Genomic DNA, 22,011 nt, shown 5'->3' with positions numbered 1-22,011 from the left:
CGGATGCGCAGCTGCGCAGCTGCAGCGCTCAGCAGCAGCGGCAGAAAGCTTATGTGCACATTTAAAGCGCCCAAGCCCCTTTAAAACTTTTTCCCCCGCTCTGCCCAAGAACAATAGTGGTCTCCTGCCAGCTGGTGATCAGCTGGTGTTGGCATCCTTGTCCGCTTGCACGTTGCCAATGTCACCAGCATCATGGATGCCTCCTCTCCTTTGGTCCCCGCGCTCTTGCTGAATCTGCAATGCACAGCCACAGCTGTCTCCGCTGCCACCGCTGTCCCCCTGCCATCCCCCATCACCTCCCTTGTACATATGTAAATATTTAAAGTTTTAGGGGTTTTTATTGTTAGGTGAAAATGGCACAGGAATGTGTGTAGGGGTTCACTTTAAATTCCAAACTTTCCCCGATTCTAGCAGCGCATGCGTACATGTTGCTCTAGGGTTAGGGTTAGGGTTAGGGTTAGGAATCTTAAAATGCGCTGCAGCTGTGCTGCAGCTTCCACACCTGCATGGCAGCTGACGCTGCAATTAAAGCCTGACTGCAAACTGCGCATGTTCCAGGACCCCGACTCATTATGTGATGCAGCAGACACGGAGCATTTAAATGGGCAACTTAAATTAGCAGCGTAACAATTCTGGCGTACCAGTGCAGCAGCTTACAGACGGAGCTGCGCAGCTGCGCATCATACAGAAAAGAAGCGGGGAAAAGCAGCACCTTTTTAATGCCGCTTCTTCCCACTTGGGGCGTGCGGGCGGCGTGTTCATGGCGGCATTCAGGTAAGGGCCGTCTGAAGGCTCTACCTTCATGACGTCACGAACACACCCCTTTTTGCCTGTCTGTATCCCACCATAATAAGCACTAGAGGGCAAATGTGCTGTACTGGTGCCAGGTGTACTGGCACAGATCCTTTATGGGGCAGAGATCTGGGACATACCTAAGGTTTCAGGTTTAGAGGTATCTCAGAATTATTTCCTAAGGGCCTTACTAGGACTTCCTAAGGATACCACAGCTTCTATGATCCGCCTCAAAACTTCTGTACCAAGATTAGAAAGCCAAATAGACAAAACGATTCTGTGTTACTGGTTTAAGATCCAAGACTTTCTGAATTGCCAAAAAAAGTCTCCTGGAACTCAATAATGGACTACCTGTTAATAATTGGATCCATGGGGTAGCTCAATTAATGATCAAATATGGGCTTTTTATTGATGAACTGAAAGAGCTAGACTATCCTGCAAGGAAGGGAAAAAAATAAACAACTCAAGTTACTACACTTGTAGGTTTACATGCTGTCTGCGCTTCCTTGTGTGCCCCCTTATATTATAGCCTCAGGCAATTTTGTGATCACCCAGATTATTTTGACAATCTAATTTTTGTTCAGTTGTGTTGAGCTTTCACAGAATTCAGACTTAATGTGTTCGATTCAGCTGAAAGAGATGGGAGGCTTAAGAAAGTTCTGAAAAATGAATGAAGATGTATAGCTGGCTGCCCTCATTCAGAGGATCTGGAACATTATTTAATTTGGTGTCCATTATATAAAGATCCTATGGAGTGCTTTATTTTATCTTTAATTGGAAATAGGTTATTTTTGACCTCCCAAGAAAAGGTACTTTATCTCCTAATGGACACAAAAAAATATGTGACTTGGCGTGTAGCCCTATTTGCTCTTGCTGCCAAAAAGATTAGAAAGAAATACTTAGCAGAGATAGCTGTTCCTTGTAATGGAGATAATTTTAGTTAAAAGGGTTTAGATGTCAATTTTAATATGTCCGTGATATACATGTTATATTCAACCACATATGTTGAATTTTTGCTATTTGGTAAAATTTATTGTATATTGGTTTTATGGAAATTTTATGTGTATTGTTTTGGTTTTTGCAACGGTCATTGGCCAAAAGCAATAAATAGCGATGATTGACTGCTCAGGTGGAATGTCTTTTCATGTGTTTATAGAGTTTATCTCCTGATGTTCCAGTTTGTGAAGTAGGGGAGAGTAAACTTGCTGGATTGTCAAAAGTATATCTCTTAAAATATGTGAAACCATTTCCATGAGAGGGTGTGGATTTATAGGAAGTCCTACATTTGTAGGATGTGTCCTACATTTTCAGGTTGCCACATATTTATAGTGCACATGCTTCGTTTTTACACTGGTAGAGCAGAGTTGAAATATCCCATCACACCAGAAGGAATTTAAATTTGAAACACACCCAAAAGAAGCCAAAAATTTTAAACTATCAGCCCAAGACCTATATCTTAGTGAAATCAATTGTCTTCGACGGTGCTGGTGTTTCTGTTTTTGGAGGTCTTTCAACAGAGGTGGGATGGACAATCTTCAGGAGTCATTTAGGTGGATATATTTCTCCATGGAAGGATGTTCCTAATTGCTAGAAACCAGATACAAAGAACACACAAGATACATTATTTGTCCCATGCTAAGGTAAGGGGAGAGGAAGCATCCTCTTCATGTGACCTTTGCAACAGAGAATTACATGCAGCAGTTGCTATAAACTTTGTCCTGGCTTGTGTACCATTTCCAAATGGAGGTATTTAAGCCTTAATTGATATTAATTTTGTCTGTGTTGTTTAAATGCAAAGGAATATTTCTAAACTTCACTTTGGAATTTTAGACAGTGCAAGGAAAAAACCACTAAGAAAATGACATTTGAACGTGTAAGACTTTATGTCATACACAATAATGTATACTTAATTAATATAGTATACATAATTATATACTGTCAAGACATACATATCTCAAGACCTGCACAAGAAGCCTCAGAGACTGGGGCTAATCATGAATTCTATCAGGATGATCTGGCAAGCTATGGCACTTAAATACTAGAACCAGGCAGATCTAATTTAGGCTTTAATCCTATACACTCTCACACACAAGTCCCAAAGAACTTATTGGGACATAACTGCTATATAAAATTCTACGGGCTTGAGCTAGACTAGGAACTAGGTAAGTCACCTGTGCCCAAAACCATCATGCAATTTTGCGTCAATTAATGCTCTCATGCTTGTCCCCCTCCCTACAAGTCTTCCCTAGAAGTGTCAAACTTTATTGGTTATTAATATGATATGATACACAAAAAGCCCCACAAAACTACATATTTTATTCAGGAGATTGTTTAAAAAAAGTATTACAACATTACTTCTCCATTCATAATAAATCTGATGTTACAAAATTAGTAGGTTTGTGGTTTACTGACGGAGACATTTTCCGCTTTACATTTAAATTTTAAAATGGCTTATATTTGGGGGCAAAGTCTCCCTGATCCCAATTAAGCCCTCTCCCAATTAACAAATTTATCTACAGTATCCTGGATCTCTGGCATTCATATTTGGGTTGATAAAGTTCAGACAGTTCTCTCCCCCAATCTTTCCACTTCACACAGCACATATTAGAAAATAATATAATCTGTATATATGATGTACTGGAAGACATTCGTCCATTTCCGTAAGTAAAAAACATCAAGGTGCTGGTAGTTAACCAAATATATTTTCAAGTACATGTTACTCCCGGCAAGTTCTGATTTCCAGAGGATTGTCAGCAGAAGGCACATTACTAATAATGGGTGATGTTTTCTTCATCTGTGGTGGAACAAACAGGAAGAAGGCATCATACAAACAAGGAAACCTGAGCAGATCTAGACAGTTCTAAAAGTTGGTTTTGCTTACATAACTTTGTACTCCATTATGACAAGTAATGAAGAATCCTGAGATCTCAAAATTAGCAATCCTTCAGGAAGTATTCCAGCAGCTGTTAAGAGCAATTGCCAACGGACTTTTGAAAGCTTTCAAACTTCATTATCTTTCTGCAGAAAGTCAGTCAATGTTCCCATATCTACAGGAATTAATAAATATTCAACGCCATCAGCACCCTGAAAAGAAGAACACAGTATTGATTGTTCAGAGGTGTAAGAATAAAAATGTTATTCAACAGAATTCCAGTCTAACTGTAGTTCTGCACTACACAAAGCCAACCAGAAACTTCTAGAGCTGAACTAAGCATTCTGGTAAGAACCCTACATACTCTGTATGATGGATGTCAGAGCATAGCTTTAGTTCAGTTCCCAATACTCTAAAGTGCTTAGAATACCAGAAAAGGCAAGAAAACAGTGACACCTGCATAGGAAAGGAAGGTGGATTGTGTGTGATCACACATGACCACACAAGAAATGTACTTAGAACTAAGCAACCTGTTCTTCATAGCCTCTGTAACTTACACATAAGAGTGATTCCCAGGTTGACCTAACTAGAAATAGGGCAACTGGCATTGGCATATCAACCAACACTACTGTTACAGTATGCAGAAATCTTATCCTGTGAAATTCCAGAAAAGGCTGAATCCAGCAAAAAAGCAGGGAACACATTTCTAACAACTCCTTGAATCAAAGCCAGTCTTGATTATCAGCAACCTCAGACTGCAAGGGGTCAGCCCACGAGCTCAGAAAAGACCAACAAGAGATTCCATATAAACACTATTTGGCCAACATTCTGGATGCAAATTTTTAAACTTTTTGAAAAAGATTTCACCAAGAGATGAGTAGACCAAGAGAACCCAGATGGCAGTTTGGAGTGAGCTACAATAGCAAGGTAAAACTTGAGATGAGACTCCAGTTCTTTGTGCAGAAATGGGCCAGAAGTTCTAGAACAACTTTAACCAGCATGCTAGCAACAGGAATAGGTTTAGCTTGTAAAAGTGCAAGAAGTTTCTTCCACTTCATAAGGTACGATTTATGAACAGAGAATTTGGGCCTGCAGTCACTTCTATCTGCGTTAGATTGCGGCTGCAGCAACTGCACGCCGTGGCCCTGATCTCTCCTTTCTGGGGTGCAAAAAGGAGCCACAAAAAGCAGGTCCTTTTTGCATCCCAGAAAGGGCACCATAGCCGCCAGCACGCAGCTCTTCCACGCTCCTTTGGTGTTGTGTCATTTAGACAAGCGCCAGAGGTGCGCCATGATGCTGTGCACCATATGGAACAGTGCATGGCATCACACCAGCCTGGGGGTGGAGTTGGGGCATGTGTCATGAGGCCAGTCTGTCAACCCCCTTTGTGTCCCACTGTAATGACCTCTCAGCTGTTCAAGTTTAAAACAAGCTGATAAAACCTTATAGAAATTAACAAGTTGGAGCTCTAAAAGCAGCCTCTTCCAGACGCCCCTAACTCTAGCACAGACTGAATCCGTAACAAACGGCGGCGGCTGTTCCACACGGCCGCTGCCATTTTGACGTAATGGACGCTCTGCGTCCGCACGTCGCGCGGCGGAAGTGACGCCGTGAGTGCGTGACTAGCACCGTCTCTTCCGGGCTACAAGAAGGAGCGCAATTTTCGCGCTCCTTCTTTGCTGCGTCTGGGAACCGCGCCGTTGGGCTGCTGCGGTTCCCGGACGCAGCAACCGCAGGCGGCAGCAGACCACCGCATTTCGGCGGTCTGTAACCCACCTAAGGGTTTTCATTTAAGACAGGAGAATCAGCTGGGGCAGTTAAGTCAAGTCAGTGTTGAGTTAGTCCATTGGGGACTGTGATTTAGTTAGTCTGGTTGGCATTCCTACTGAGAGTGAGACAGGAGGGTACAGGGTATTTATAAGCCTGCCCATTAATTGTTATGTAACCACACTGAGCTTGATGTTACCCACATAAAATACTTTATATCTTACGGTTATTCAATGAATGTTACTGCTTATTTTTACAGTGGAGGTCTGTGTTCGAAGTGATTTCTATAAGCTATAAACAAAAGCAAGCACACTACCTAAAACATTAAACCAGTTTATGGAGACGCATGGGACCCCAGCCCTTAAACACTTAAAACAGTGTTAATAGGTTAAAAGCAGGGCAAGTGTCAGCGACAGGGGGCCTTCTGAGGTTGGAAGGTACAAGCAACCTCAGGCTTGAAAGAAAGTCCTGTCACACAGCACTTTGAACTTTCAGAAGATAAAGCAGTGCACTTTTCAGCTTCCGTCTGCAGGATGAAAGCTTTCTCATGTATGGAGATCAGGTAAGACCCTGACAAACTGAATCTTTTATGATAGCTGAGTGTGATGATCTGGGGGCCGAGCAGCCAAACAGCAACCCTGTTCTTGGCCTTTAGCCCCTGGCAGATCATTGATTTCCCCGGTCTCTCAGGTCACCTTTCCCCACCCTTCCTGATGCTATGAAAATAAAGGGTGTGATCTCACAAGGGCAGCAAAGTAGACCACTGTGCACTGGAGAGCAGTTACACAGGTGCCAGTAAGGACAATCTACAGGACTACAAGAAAAAACCCTGGAAAGAGAAGACAGGGGCAACGGATTCCTTCAACAGATGCCTAGCTCTAACACACTTCAGGTGAGACTATTTACTATATATATATTCATATCACATAAAAGGTATAAGACTGGTCCTGAAAATGTCCTTGGTGTGAAGTATCAAGGACTTCTTTGAAGAATGAAGGAACAAATTACATCGTTGAAAAGAATATTGAATTGTTAAATTAAAAATTTGTAAGCTGCTCTGAGAGTGTTTGTGACGGAGGGTTTATACCCTGGCTTATACCTATTTATACCTTAATGTATAAATACTCTAAATAAATAAATGAATGAGATGTAGTACTTTTTTAACTCTTTCCAGGATTGGCTCAACCAATGCCAAGTAATCCCTGGAGGCATAAAAGCCTGTCTTGTTGGAATCTGAGCCAAAACGGATACTAGTCATAGTGCTGGAGGGGATGTAGTATTAATCTGAAAGGACAACCAGGGTGTTTTTTTTTGGGGGGGGTATCAACACTGTGGTGCTCCTTACCTCTTTTCTTCTTCATCTTGTTAGAACCCGTCTTTGCATTTGGTAGGGCTATCTCCATCTAGGAAACTTCCTTTAGAAGTGTTGATGGTGACATCAAAACCACTGGTGCTGAAGTACAGTGGTCCCTTGATATTCACTGGTGTTTGTTTGGTTCCAGGACCCCCCAGGGATATAAAAATCTGTTGATGTTTTAGCTGGGGGGGGAGGGGGCTTAGAACTGATGGCATGTGACCCCTTTCAACTATGATTCTATGTAATATCAGTTAAAAAAGCATACAAAACCAATACAACTTAAAAACAGTAATTTCATATTTAGAGCATATATTCTACAGTATATATTTTTGCTATCAAAATACATATCTTATTAATATCAGTAGTTCACTGCCATTTACCATCTAATCAATCTTCCAGAAGTACTGACATAGTTAAGTAAACAGTTGCATAGTTAAGCAAACAGCTATACTAACACATTTAACATAAAACAGCACTTCACTCACCCTCTTGGTCCGAATAATTTTATGATCCCTGAATTCTGTGAGCTGAGCTCTAAGAGTGAGGTCACTATTGACCAGGAAGGCCTCCCGACAGTGTTGGTACAACTCTTGAAAGGAAAGCCCTAATTAGGAGTGCAAAAACAGCATATATTAAAAGCGCTAACATTATTCTTGTACAAATCAGTGGCGTGTTTTCGAATTATCAATGCGTAAGTAATGCAGTTATTAGCAATAGACGTCCTCCTCCATCTCTTACTTTGCTCTTGATCCTTACTATCTGACTGTGCCTTCTGCTACGTATTCTGTGTGAATGTTATTTAGCTCTAGTCCTTGGTTTGCTCTCTGACCATGCTTTCTATTCTACCCGCAGCAATTCTCTGCCCAGCAGTAGTTAGCCACAAATAGATCACAAAACAACAGATTCAAGTCTGCCTACCGGATTATGCTACACTGTCCATTAGCACAGAAAACAAACACAGTGCAGAGCAAGAGTATATTCAGCAGGAACAGATTTGTGAATCCAATGCTTACACCAACATCCGCTGGAACATCCTGTCCAAACAGCAGATATTATCTGGCCTCAAGATTATTTCAAGTTTGTTTCAGAAAGGTGTTGCTAGATCCAAGTGCTTCTCACATCCCCATATCAATTGATTCCTCCCATGTTTTAAACACAGATGAGGAAAATGTTACCTGTGGACCACATAAGGATCTTAAGGCCATTTTGCCTTGTACTAGCACCCATTACAAAGAATAAAAAAATGCCCCACCCATTCCAGGGGTTTTGCTATGCCCCAACCCCGGCTAATTTTAGGTCCAGGAGAAGTGTGCCCCCCCATAGGAAATGACTTAGAAATTGACCTTCCAATTACATTCTGTGGGAGGGCAAGGCTTCTCCTGGGCCTAAAATCACAACACAGTGAAGTTTTCTCTCAAGTCTCCTAGTAGAGAACTGAAAGGCATAATAATAATAATAATAATAATAGGAGGTAATTGTTTTCAGGGGATATGAGGTCTGTTGCGGGAAGCATATAGTCCTTTAAATTCCAATATTTGCCCCACACTGTTTTTAAATGTTATGGTGAAGTATATCCTTAATTCCCCCAAACGGACACTGAACAAACTGTTTGCAAACAAAATGTTGTGCACTAATTTCATATTCAGAAAGAATTAACAAAAATTCATAACAACAATAGCAAGTAAATTTCTATACAGTTTATCACTGAACTAGCACTCTCTGAACAGTGTACAATCTGTAAGCCAATTGCCCTCAACAAGCTGGATACTTATTTTTCCAACCTATGAAAGGATGGAAGGCTGAGTGGAGTGGACCTCGGAGCCCTGCTTGGGATCGAACTCACAACCATGTGGCAGCAGTACTGCCATTTAACCACTGCACCACCAATAATAATTGGTAATTTACCTACCTGGCCAGGAAGGGTTATCCTTATTCTCTAGCTGACATTCTGCCAAAAGCCTGAAAATCCCCCTGAGGAGAAAGGGAACCAAATGTATTTAAAGAAGACCAGAAAGTTATTTATTTTCGTGAAACAACAAAATGTGAATTCAAAAAGTATGAAGGAGTATCGTAAAGTAATAATTATCATCCATAAATTGCTATGGAATATTAATGAAATTTTGTCATAATTGATTCCTAATTGCATGATGTTGAGAAAATCAGCTCGTTTATTTTTGTGCCAGAAGCGACTAAAGTGTAAGATGGAGATGATTGAGGCTCGCAGCATGATAAATAGTGACCAGCAAATTCATGATGAGATTATGGTGGTATATGGAAATCATTGCCCATCTTATGACACTATTTTGAGGTGGAAAAGGAATTTCCAAACTGGTCACATGTCTCTCACAGATGAGCCAAGACTGGAAGATCATCATTGACGGACAATGCAGCCAAAGTGAAGAAAATTGAGTGTTTAATCCTGGAAGACAAACAAGCAGCCATCCAAATGATCATGACTGAAATTGGTCTCAGTTATAGTGGTATGTGGGAAATTATTCATAATGAACTGCACGTCTAAAGTGTCTGTACACTGGGTTCCACGTTTGCTAACCCCTTTCCAGAAACTAAACACGGCATGACCTTTCAAGTCAGATGTTGATGCTGTTGGTACAGGATGAACAGGATTTTTTTGGTCATCTGGTAACCAAGGATGAATCTTGGATCCATCAGTATGATCCAGAGACCAAAATCATGGGCATGGAGTGGAAGCAAGTTGATTCCCCTCCCTCCAAAATGGCAAAGGTGCAAAGATCAGCAGGGAATTTCATGCTCTCAATTTTTTGGGAATGTCATGGAGTCATGCTCACAGATTACATTGCAAAGGGACAAACCATCACTGGCACATACTACAGCAATCTTCTGGACAAGCTGCAAGATGTTCTGAAAAAGAAATGTCACGGTATGCTCTCCAGAGGCATTCGTCTCCTACCCAACAGTGCACCAGCTCACTTATCTCAAGTCCGAGTTAATAAAGCAAGGGCATGTGTCTTTGAGATTTTACAGCATCCACCTTACTCTCCCGACCTCACACCAAGTGACTTTTTCTTGTTCCCAGAAATGAAAAATCTGTTGCGGGGTCACCAATTTGACAACACAAATCATATCATTCATGAAGTGGAAGAGTGGTTTAAGGCACAATCTGCCTTAAAATAACGGTATTCGGAGGGTCAAAAAACGCTGTGAAAAATGTGTAAATCTGGTTGGTGACTATGTAGAGAAAAATTAACAACTACAAATCAAAAGTAACTTTGTCAATTTTTTTTAAAAGTGATAAGTAAAACTTTATGATACTCTCTCATAGAGGGCTTGAAATTGATTCATGACACAAAGAAATCTCTGTCCTTTATCCAGTATCATCTTTTCTAAAAAAAAATCCACTTCTCTGTAGAAACCATTATTTTCATATAGCTATGCTAAATTAGGCCTAAAAACATTAAAGGTACCAGATATCATCTGATCTTGGAAGCTAAGCAAGGGCAGCTTTGGTTAGTACTTGGATGGAAAAGTGACAATGAATACCAGTTGCTGTAGGCTGTATTTGGGAGGCAGAAACTGGCAAGACTATCCCTGAGGATTCCTTGAAAGTCATGGGGTCACCATAAATCAACAGGTGACTTGAAGGTTCATATACACACATGCAAATTAACTAACATGTGGGCATACACATCCTGGAAAATATTGCATATGTTTAAACAACTCCTTGCAGAGAAAAGAAAGGAAATGACAATATAATCAGCAAAGAAGTATATTACACATGATTCATAGCATTTTGAAACAATCTGGTATTTTCAGGTGTTTTTGTTTCCATAAGTCCCAACCAGTATGTCCAAAGGTCAGGAATGCTGGGAGCTGTAGTCCATAATGTATGGAGGACACCATGTTGGGGAAGGCTGATGTATATTATAGAGAAAATCTGTCACAGATGTGTTATGGCAAATATTAAATCATATTAATTTTGAGGCACTAGGGAAACAGCACATTCAGGCATCCCATATGAAATGCAGAAAAACATTCTGTTTACAGTATAAATGCTCCACTGTAAAGCAATTTTATCTAGTATCTAAACATTAAAATCATGGTCACAGATTTCAAGCTCCTCTTCTTCACAGACAATTTCTTACCTTGCATTAGGAGTGAGGCTATGCAAAACATGTGTGAGAGAGCTCAAAACCAAAGACCCAGACTGTTTTATCAACAGGGAGTTCTCAAATGATGTTTCTTCTATGTAAGGGCTGTAAGTAGTTGTTTCATACCACAACCAGTTATACATGCTTTGTTTCGCCTGATCCCACACTATATCAACAAAAGACAAATAAAAGTAAAGAAAGAACAAAAAGTACTAAAATTTTGGAAGCAGGGAGAATACTTTCCACAAACTGATTTATCAGATACTATTTTAAAGAGTTGAATTTATCATTGTTTTCTGTAGTAAAAGCAAAAAAAAAAGACAAAAACAAAACAAAAAACCTTCATACATACAAAAGGGTGATCCAAAAAGAATGGTGCAAAACTGACTAAAGAACAGCTTTATTTTTTCACCATTCATTTTGAAAGAATTTCTTTACATGACACCTGTGTTATTCTTTTAACTGGACCTATGATATAAATTCAACAATAGTAACTTGTCTACACTATGTTAAAGTGAGCAATGAACAGCTATTTCTAGTGTTTTAATATGTTTATTTAATAATCGATATTCCGTCCAACCAGAAATTGTGTTCTGTAATTTACTAGATCAGGCCTAGAATCATTTATACCCTAAATTGGACTACAAGAGCTTTGTAAATTTGCTCATGCCTTAAAGTACAAGAGGTTTTTTTTTTAAAAAAAGATAAAACCTATTTCCAACTTGATGGTGTAACTATGATCCTAAATGTGGTTTCCCTGTTGTTTGAATTCAAGATGTAACAGGAAAACAGTTTTAGCACAAACTGTGTTTTTAAAACATCTTTAAACTAGTTTCAGATGCTAGTTTGTTCACCCAAAGACAGCCATGGTTTGTGAATAATTTCCATTTCTTGCATTTTACTGCATGTTCAAGGATTCCAACTGTGGTCTCATTTAGAAAATTATGTAATAAAATCAGTATTTGACCTAATTCAGATGCAATGCAAAACCAGGGTTAAGCAATGCACTGGAATGCAGCCATACTGTGCATTACACTTAGACAGGATATTCTAGACAGGTTAGCTTTTAAGACACCTTTTATACAAGGACACACAGTTCTGAAAGATCCGAATACTCACTGAGTGGTGCATTAATATGATCAATAGAGGCGATGAAGTAGACATTGGGAAGAGATGACAACTGTGCTAAGATTTGTTGGCTTTTATCTCCTCTCAGCATTTGGCTGTCCAGGTTATGAATAAGCAGATATAGCTCCAAAGAAGGATCTGGGAAAAGAGAAGTGCCAACAGACCACCCACCCCCCCAAAAAAAGTGTCAAGAAAAATTCTTGGAAATGCTGACAAGCTCTCTGTGGCTCCCCTCTGGAGAATAAAGTAACAGTTGTTTTACTGTTGTCTAGGATATAAATGTTACAAAATCATTTTTTTCATTCTGAAAGGTGTTTTTTTTTAACAGCTTAAATCTCATGCTTTTGTGCACATACACTGTTTTGGATTCTTCAAGGTTTAGCCTAGCATTGGGATAGTTTTTAAGTACTTTTGTATGGAAAACTGTGCATATTCTAAATCAATGGTTCTAAAACTCTGGTTCTCCAGATGTTTGGGACTTCATGTCCCAGAATTGCTGAGCATTGGTCATCATTGCTGTTAATTGCTGTCAAGTTGACTTCAATTCATGGCAACCCTATATATGAGACACTTCCAAGTCACCCAAGTCAGGTCTTACAGACTCCCAGGGCTGTGGCTCCTTTGGTTAAGTCTATCCATCTGCAGTGTGGTCTTCCTCTTTTCCTACTGCTTTCTACCTTACCAAGCATTATTGCCTTTTCTAGTTAATCATGTCTTCTCATTAAATGTCTAAAGTATGATAGTCTCAGTTTACTCATGTTGGTTGCTAGGGAGAGTTCAAGTTTGATTGGCTCTGGGACCCATTTATTTGTCTTTTTAGCAGTCCAAGTAATCCATAAGAATTTTTCTCCAGCACACATTTCAAATGAATTCCTATCAGCTTTCTTTAATGTCCAGGTTTCACAACCATATACAGAAATGGGTTATCTGATGGCATGGACAATTCTAACTTTAAAATTCAATGTTATATCTTTACACTTCAGGATCTTGTTTGATTCCTTCACAGCTGCTCTTCTGAGTCCAAATCTTCTGATTTCTTAGCTGCATTCTTCATTCTGGCTAATGACGGAGACAAGGTATAGAAAATCGCTAACTATTTCAATGTCTTTATTGTCTAAAGTTGTGTAAATCATCTGTGGGAGTCATTTTTTTTTTCTTCTCCACATTCAACTGTAAACCTGTCTTTGCACTTTCTTCCTTGACTTTCTTCAATAACTTTTCCAAGTCACTGCTATTTTCTGCCTGAAGTATGGTATCATCTGCAAATCCGAAACTGTTGATGTTCCTTACTCCTATTTTGACACCTGATTCCTCAGAATCTAATCTTGAGCACTGGTCATACTGGTTACGATTTCTAGCTGAATCCTGAAGTTCAAAACATTTGGAAGACCAGAATTTGAAAACTACTGCTCTAAAGTACAGGACTTCATAGCTTCTGATTGGTTAACTGGATACATCTGGTTGCCATGGGTAATTGCTCACCTCCAAACAGCTTTATAGCTTCATTCTTTTATGTGGCCAATATGTGCTTTTGTTCCTGAGGTCATTCTTATATGGATTAACCTTATTCTGGTGAGGTCATTCTTACATGGATTAACCTTAGCTAATACCTTTTTGCTGTTATTTTGTACTGTTTCATCAATCCCAAAGAACAATAAAGATACAGTTATTCTCTTTCTTCAACCTTTGCAAATCATCTGATTCATACCCTGTATCCATTTGTATGTTGTCCGTGAACTGCTTTGGTATTACGTCCACTGTTATGATTTCATTTTTCTAGCCTAAAACTCTGGACCAGAAGGGCATTTAGAATTTTAGAATATTCGGTTCAAGTATGCATTCCCTTAGACCCAGCCAGAGTTAGACTGTATAACGTAGTGAATTGTCTACTTTGCAGGGTAATTGTTAAATCCAGAATTACCTATTTGCTCCATCACGGTCCTGTTCATAGCTGAGCCAGGTCATAACAATCCATTTAAGTGTCCCAGAACCCAGGATCTACAACTGTTTAGCAAAAACTACATGTACTCTGATAATTAAAAATACAGTATTAACCTATATAAAAAAGTTTTAATCTATACTGTAAAATATCTTGCATCAGAAGCAATCCAAAGGCCCACTCATTTCTTTCAAAACTTATTTCTTTACTTGCACAGAAACTGTAAATAAAACAGCAAATGAGTTTCTAAATTTAATTGTTCTTGGTTGCATATCCAACTATATCCATCAGTGGAACTGATTTTCTCATCCCCTGGACACATCCTAATTTTTCTCTGTATTAATAAGAGAGTCTTCAGAGAGTTGATGTGGTGGCATGGCAGAAGTGAAGGCATGTGGCATGACTACAAGCCCATACACGCACTATTTCTTTTCTCCCAGTTTGGGACATAAGGCAGCATTGTCAATGCTCAGCTTAAATAAAACACGTATACTTGTTCTGGAGCAGAAAAATTGGTACTGAATAAGTAGTCAATTCATTAATATCCAGCTTTTCTCCCTTATGAACCCAAAACTACTGGAAATGGATGCTTGGCTACCAAACCTAGCTCTAATTTGTAGATCGCTCAATACCTCAAAGGCGCAGATCCTATCTGATCTTAGAAAATAAGCAGGGTCAACTCTCATTAGTCCTTGGAAGGGAGACCATCAATTAGTACCAGATGCTGCAGGCTATATTTTCAGAAGGAACTGGTGAAACCGCCTCTAAATATTCCTAGCCTAAGAAAACCCTGGGAGCCAGTGTGGCATAGTGGTTCAAGAATTGGACTACAACTCTGGAGGCCAGGGTTAAATCCCCAGCTCCACCATGAAAATCACTGGGTGACTTTGGGCAAGTTACACTCTCTCAGTCTTAGAGGATGGCAATGGCAAAGAAGAAACGTGCCAAGAAAATCCCAAAGTTCACTATAAATTAAAAATGACTTCAAGGCACACAACAACAACAAGAAAATCCTATGAAATTCATGAGGTTGCCATAGGTCAACAGCTGACCTAAAAGCACATACGCCAATATGTCAAAGTCTATTGTAGCAGGTTCCATGAATCATAATGTTCTATTGCCTCAAAGCTGAATTACATGTGAGCAACATCAATGCATTTGAATTTGCAGCTAAACATAAAGCAGCCGATCATTTGATTTAACCAAGTTTTTAAAAATACACACCAGAATTAAAATTTCTAGGATGCTTATCTATTTTCATTACCTTCTTTAAATCTTTTCATGATTAAATCCAACTGATCCTGAGGGCTGAGAAAAGAACCCATGTAATCCAGGACCTCCTCTGTAATGGAATTCAAAATCTAGCACAGAAAAATAACAGATCAACATCTTTTTTAGGACTTTTAAAAATATATATATATCACAGATCTTTGATAAAAACTAAGGCTAGGTTAAAAACAAAACTAACTATTTTGGCTGTTTTGAACACATTATGAAAGTCCTGCACTAAAAACAACATGAAAAGAAAATAATCCATACATACAATGCCAGAAGTGCTTTCCAGATACAAATTATGTTAAAATGGGAAACAGTCCTTATGTTCTGCTTCTTTCATAGTATAGCTATACTTCATCCTGTTTAATTAAACTTCCCTCTCCTAAAACTTGGGCGGTATGGCTATGCTTGCTACAAACAGTCTCCCACTCAATTAAAACAACCTGCCACTAGGAATAACAAACCATGTAACATGATACAAACCTAGTGAAAAGAACCAACTACAAACTCAAATGCCAACTCTCTCCTCACATTTGCAGCAGCAAAATCACTACCCCTAACAATGTCACGCAAAACAGCAAAGATTTCCTTATCTTTTAATGTGATATATGATATACGGAAGCTTCTAATGAAATATGGGTCAACAGTGCTCATGTGCATTCAACAAAGGATACAAAGGAGAAACTTTTGACCTCAGAAATTGCAAGATTTGAAATAAACACACACAGAGTTCCAGAACATTTCAGTCTTCCAGTGCCTTAGTGACGACTTCAAAGTGGCTATCATGAAGCAAAGAATTTTCAGAGATTATAGAGAGTAATGGAGTGCCAACAAGTTCTAGTCTATCATTAAAGTTTTAAATCAGGATACTGATTGCTTATGATTACCTGAATTAACTATCTAACCTGCCAGAATGTGTGTGCTATCAGTAAAAATTCTGGTATGACCAATGTTCATTAAACCTTTAAGATGTCAGAAGACTCTTTGTGGTGTTTTCTACAATGGAAACAGCCAACATGGTGTGGTGGCTTGAGCGCTGAGACAATAACTCTGGAGATCATGATTCCAATCCCTACTCAGCCATGAAAACCCACTAGGTGGCCTTAAGCAAGTCACTTTTAGCCTCACAAGGACACAAAGCCAAACCTCCTTCTGAACAAATCATAACAAGAAAATCCTGTCATAGGTTGCCTTGGGATCACCACAAATCAAAAACAACTTGAAGGCACACAACAGCAAAAAAATGGGGCAATTATTTTGGCAACAGGACTGTTTGTTGCTTTATAACATCAAGAAACTTCAAAGGGAGATAAGAATGAGAAAATGCTGTGTTCTGAGTAACAGATGCTTGTCACATCACATGGGTTAACTGTCTTGCCTACTGCTAGGACTCCAAAATGCATACTGCAGGATGTTTGTGTTTTCTGAATGGCTACTTTTAATAATGCAATTGTCACTGCCAGTATTTCTTCCATCTAAACTCACTCTGATCTTACTATCAACATCCTGTTCAAAATAATGCACTGTATATATCCCTCAACCTCTAGATTGTGATCCAGGCATGTGAGAAAGTGAGTTGCATTCCATAAAAACCCATGCCACTATTATTATTTATTATTATTAGCATTTATTTATGTACTGTACTGCAGTCTGGAGTCTAGTGCACTTTTATCTACCATTTCTGTGCCTTTGATTTTAGTGTTTTCTATTTTATATGCTGTTACCCGCCTTGATCCAACACAGGGAGAGGTGGGTTATAAATAAATACTATTATTATTATTATTATTATTATTATTATTAATCTGTACTGCAACATTCTCAAATTTCTCTGAAAGTATGAATGAATTCTCATTTTTCTTTTTGCTTACCGATTTTACAGTAATGCTGGGAAAGAATCCATTCACAACAATATGAACAGAGTTCTGAAGAAGAGCGATGCGGAAATTCTCTAAAAGATCTTTCTTTGAGCCTAATCCATATAGCACAATATTGAATCCCAAGCTGTAAGAAAAAGAAAAAACTGAGGCTTGCATATCACCACATGCAGATATTTATGCAACACTGAAAGGATGTTGAAATGAGCCCACCTTCTATGCCAATTATTTGCTCGTTTTTCCTTATTTATTTGTTTGTTTTTCCTTATGTCAAAAGCAGTGTATTGAATGCAAGAGAAACACACACTACAATATTCTGAATATAATCCAACTTTGTCTTCAATACATTTTAACTGGGAAAAGAACACAACAGTTTGCTTATGGATCTGGACAATCTAGGATCTATTTCATACTGTGTGCTTTTCTGCTGAAGAGAAACACTGAACTATAGAGCAGAACCTCAAGAAATCCTTTGTATGTGATAACACAGGAAATATTTTTATGCTTACTTACAAAAGGGTTACCTACTTATGCAAACCTCATTTCCTGAAAATGCATTAACTATATACTATGAAGAAAAGGGGGGGGGGGGGCCGGGCGGCGGCAATGAAAACAAGCCTACCTATGAAATAATTATTTAATTTAAATTGTTCTATCAGAACAAATATTACAACATCCTACAGAAACATATGGGATACCTACTGCAATTGCAACATCCACTTATAAAAGAATGTTTCATGTTGCTTAGTTAATACTTCACGTTCAGGAGCAAAATCGACAGGTACTTTGTTTAAGAGGTTTCGCAGGGACTCCTGGATAAGGAAAGGGAAAATAGCCTTTTGATTTATGCTCATGAAATACTTAATTACAAATGATTAATACTGTTCTTGCTTTTAATCCAGTTGAAGCTTCTTCTTACCAAAGGGAGAGGGAGAAATCTTCCAACAGTCCCTCTTCCTTTCTGTATCCAGTTAAATTTATGCAGATATGCTACCTGTCTGAAAATATCTACCCATCTGAAAATATCAGTAAAATTAATATGAAAGATACGCTCTTACAAGGCCCAAATAAATTAAAATACAGACCTTCACACAGTGCCTAAGACATAAAACTAGGTGGTAGGCAAGTTTCCCCAAGAAGGCATTCCAAAAGAACACTGGGGGGAAATCCTATGAAATACCTCTCTTTTGGAACCTTCAGGTCAAGGTTTTTAAGACAGAACATATGAAGATTTTAACATACAAGTAAGACATTTCACAGCATTTTTGTATATTGTAGATGTGTAAAATACTCAAAAGGAAAAGACATTTTTGCCCCAGTGGTTATTAAGAGTAGCAATACAAGACCTGTTGTGTTGCTCTTTGTCTTCTTTTGGTGATCTCTGGTGTAATTTGAAGATTTTAGCAGCAGGTATCCTACATCTGCTCTCCTTCTGACCTGAAACTCTATTGTGCTTAACCTTTTCACCTCTCCCTTCAGAGGACTGACACAGACAGCCTGATACAAAACTAAGAGATATCTGTACTTTTGAGGCCACAATCTCATGTGATTGCTGACAAAAAATTCCACTAAACAGATTAAGTCTTCCTTCTAATATGCATAGAGCTGTTATATACATTTCAGAAATATGCCAGTAGAATATTTTTGTATACTAAATTATAAATGAAAAGTTCTGCCTTGTAAAAGGAGTAAAATGAGTTTGGATTCAGTGAGGAAGTACTGCATATATTGCAATTAATTTCCCCCTTTTAATAAACTGCAAAAATACATAGGTTTTCTCCTCACAGAAAGATTAAAACCAGTTAACTGGACCAAGAGTTGAAATTGACAAAATACATTACACAACCTGATCTCAGTTTAGTAATCCAGACACATTATACTGAACTACCGCAGCTTCCAAAGAATCTCCAAAAGCAACCCCAAGTACAATGCTTGGTAGTCCCAATGGATTGCTACCAAGGCAAAGGTCACAGATACCTTCCTGAGATCGACCTGCATTTAGCACATCAGCCTAAGGAGCTGGAAGGCAGTACATCTCATAGAAGCTACAAGCCCCCAAACTGTGCAACTAGCACCCAATTCCAATCCTAGCACCAATACCCAAATCAGACAACTCCACACTAACTGTAGTTCTATAATGCTAAGACTGAGCTTCCATTTCATAATCATGCCAATGAAATGGGAAAGAAATTAGTGTGTCTAGCATTCTATGGCCTAAATCTGGTTGCTATTCCCAAAAAGAGCAAGATAATGAGATCAATGGAAATTTTTTATATATTGATTTACAAATTCCCATTGATTCAATGAATCTACTGCAGCTGTTAATTAGATTTCAGCATGGGGGAGTGGGTTTGAGTATTGGACTACAACTTTGGAAATGAGAGTTAAATTCCCCACTCAGCCATGCAAACCCACTGGCAAGTCACACACTCTCAGCCCCAGAAAACACCATGACAGGGTCACCTTAGGTTCACCATAAATTGGAAACAACTTGAAGGGACACAACAACAAAGCTGTAAATTGTTTTTAACCACCTTCATAACTATTTAAAGTAATACTACCTTACACTTAAATTACTGCGTTTCCTCATTCAAAATATTTTAACAGGATGCTGGACAACATGAAACAACAGTACAGTGGAACCTCGCCTTACACGGGGGATCTGTTCCGGACCATCCCCCCCCCCCGCGTTAGGCGAATTCTGCCTATGCTGGAGCCTCATTCATTTGAACGGGGCTCGTGCACGCGGGGCGCCACACGTACACCCCACGTGCCGCCCCTTGCGCCCCAAATCATGTATAATGCAGGCACACTCTACTCCATTCTCCCTAAAACCAGTTTTTCTCCTGATCACATCTTATAACTGAAACTACACCCTTAGTAGCCTTTTTCTTCATCTGTTTTTAATGCCAGCACTTGCAAACTCAAACTGCGTCAGTACCATTAAACGTGGCCCTGACAACAAGCCTAGTGAAAACTGCAAACATGCTATGTGAGGCAGACAGCAATAATACACACATATTGTTTCGTGGCACATACTACACCTGATCCAGTTTTTTCTTCTCCAGCTTCTGAAGTGTTCGATCAGAGGTTAAAACTTTGGAACTGCTGTGTGCTTCAAAATATTCTTCTACCGAATTGCTCTGATAAGAAACACATATACAAGAACTATCATGTATTCTCCACCAATAACATTAAACAGTGAGCAAATTGGTGGCTTAGTTTCCTTAATGTAGACTAGTGACTAATTGCAGAACTAGTTTGGCAAGGGCATAATAAATGATAATATGATAGAAAAAGAGATGAAAAGAAAATATTTTACAGGCACCAGGTATAATTAAAACATGTACTATCAATATTTTGAATAGTGCCTTTGCATCTCTTGCACAATGTGATTAAGCATGCCTGTCTTCATGTTGCCTTTGAATGAACACAGATTTTTGTTTTTCACTTTGGCTGAATTTCAGTGTAAGGAATGCAATTGTAAATACGTGTTCGTTAAAGTCACACTTAGGGAAGCTATGACAGAATCCAGTAACCCTTGCACTACTGTTACTTTGATGTGAAAAACAGTAAAAAATATACACTTTTAAAACAATTTTTTAAAAAGGCAAGCCTTCTTATATGCTGAAATCATATCTGGAAATAAATGGCATTGTACATAGTGGAACTTGCTTTTGATCACAATATACATTTTACTGTGTAAATCTGATATTGTATCAAATGTTTAGGCAAGCCAATGGAAATACAACAGAAAAAGTATTCCCAATGTAACCTTTTCAACAAGTGCATGATAAATTTGTCTTCAGAGTTAAACCTAGAATGTCAAAACATTTAAAGTAAGTTCCCACAATACTTTCTATTCTAAACATTTTCTATCAGAGACTGAACTGTATTTTTTAAAAGTTTCAGTGTCAATAGCATTAACAACGTTGATTTTAAAGGGCAAAATCCAAAATACACATCACTGTTATATCTTTATGAAACCAACCAAAAGGCTCAAATCTATTACACTAGCTTTACAAACTGGCTGGCTTTTTCAAGCAAAGTTGTTAAAAATCATACAGGAGAATATAGTGATGGGATCAGTATCACAGGCATACACTTTGGTGGGGTACACACCACCAAAAAATACGTATTCCATACGTATTAGTTAGGAAGGGGCGGTGCTTCCGCACCCCCCTAACCCTAGTACGTATGGAATACGTACAATATGGCAGCGCCCCTTCCACATGGGGGCTGCCATATTGACGTAACGGACGCTCTGCGTCCGCATGTGGCGCACCGGAAGTGACGCCGCGAGTGCGCCCTTTGGCACTTGCAGCACCTCTTCCGGGACCCGAGAAGGAGCGCGATTTCTGCGCTCCTTCTCTGCAGCGTCCGGGAGTCGCGCCGTTTAAAGGCTGCATCTCCCGGACGCTGCAAGCGGCGGCGGAGCCAGACCGCCGCTTTTCGGCGGTCTATAACCCGCCTTTGACACCTTTAGGGTTTAGATCTCAAGGGAGTAATTTGTTGCTAATGGCAACAACAATTTTATTACCTGCCTTTTACTGCCTTTGTCTCCAGTCCTTACACAGTCAAGAAGGGATAGGGCTTCCATCTCCATCAACCCTCCTTTGAGATCACCTGAAATATCAACTTAAGCAAACACCTCAAACAAGATGCAACATTGTGAGTCTGATATTTGTCACTTTTCCTCTTCTGTATGACTTTTAACATCTTTGACTGATAAGTGAACTTTGAAAGCTAACATAATGCATTTTGTACCTTTTGGTTGACCTCATAAAGGTATCACAGCAATATGTATTTTGGACTGAATCACATTTTTCTGCATGGCCAACATGCCTATCCTGAAACATATATTTTTACAAGGCATGACT

General features: G+C 39.1%; 1 protein-coding gene across 3 annotated transcripts in view; it reads right to left on the bottom strand.

The window, feature by feature from the left end:
- Positions 1-2,751: 2,751 nt before the first annotated feature.
- Positions 2,752-22,011, bottom strand: part of ORC2 (origin recognition complex subunit 2) — a 34,040-nt gene continuing 14,780 nt past the window's right edge. For 2 of the 3 annotated variants that reach the window (XM_089519435.1, XM_089519434.1), the window contains exons 10-18: positions 20,176-20,274; positions 17,834-17,943; positions 17,126-17,258; positions 15,247-15,343; positions 12,035-12,181; positions 10,910-11,081; positions 8,698-8,759; positions 7,274-7,392; positions 2,752-3,876 (exon numbers count right to left, since the gene is read on the bottom strand). In XM_089519435.1, the coding sequence (XP_089375561.1) occupies positions 3,793-3,876; positions 7,274-7,392; positions 8,698-8,759; positions 10,910-11,081; positions 12,035-12,181; positions 15,247-15,343; positions 17,126-17,258; positions 17,834-17,943; positions 20,176-20,274 (1,023 nt within the window). In that variant the 3' untranslated portion in view covers positions 2,752-3,792. The remainder of the gene's footprint in view (positions 3,877-7,273; positions 7,393-8,697; positions 8,760-10,909; positions 11,082-12,034; positions 12,182-15,246; positions 15,344-17,125; positions 17,259-17,833; positions 17,944-20,175; positions 20,275-22,011) is intronic. The other variant, XM_089519436.1, reaches the window with a different exon arrangement.

The sequence above is a fragment of the Sceloporus occidentalis genome, unplaced genomic scaffold, assembly GCF_023333645.1.
Source record: "Sceloporus occidentalis isolate IW3139 unplaced genomic scaffold, rSceOcc1.0.p SCAF_4, whole genome shotgun sequence".
NCBI lineage: Eukaryota > Metazoa > Chordata > Lepidosauria > Squamata > Phrynosomatidae > Sceloporus > Sceloporus occidentalis.
Note: the sequence above shows the minus strand (reverse complement) of the source record. Positions and strands in the feature narration are given on the sequence as shown.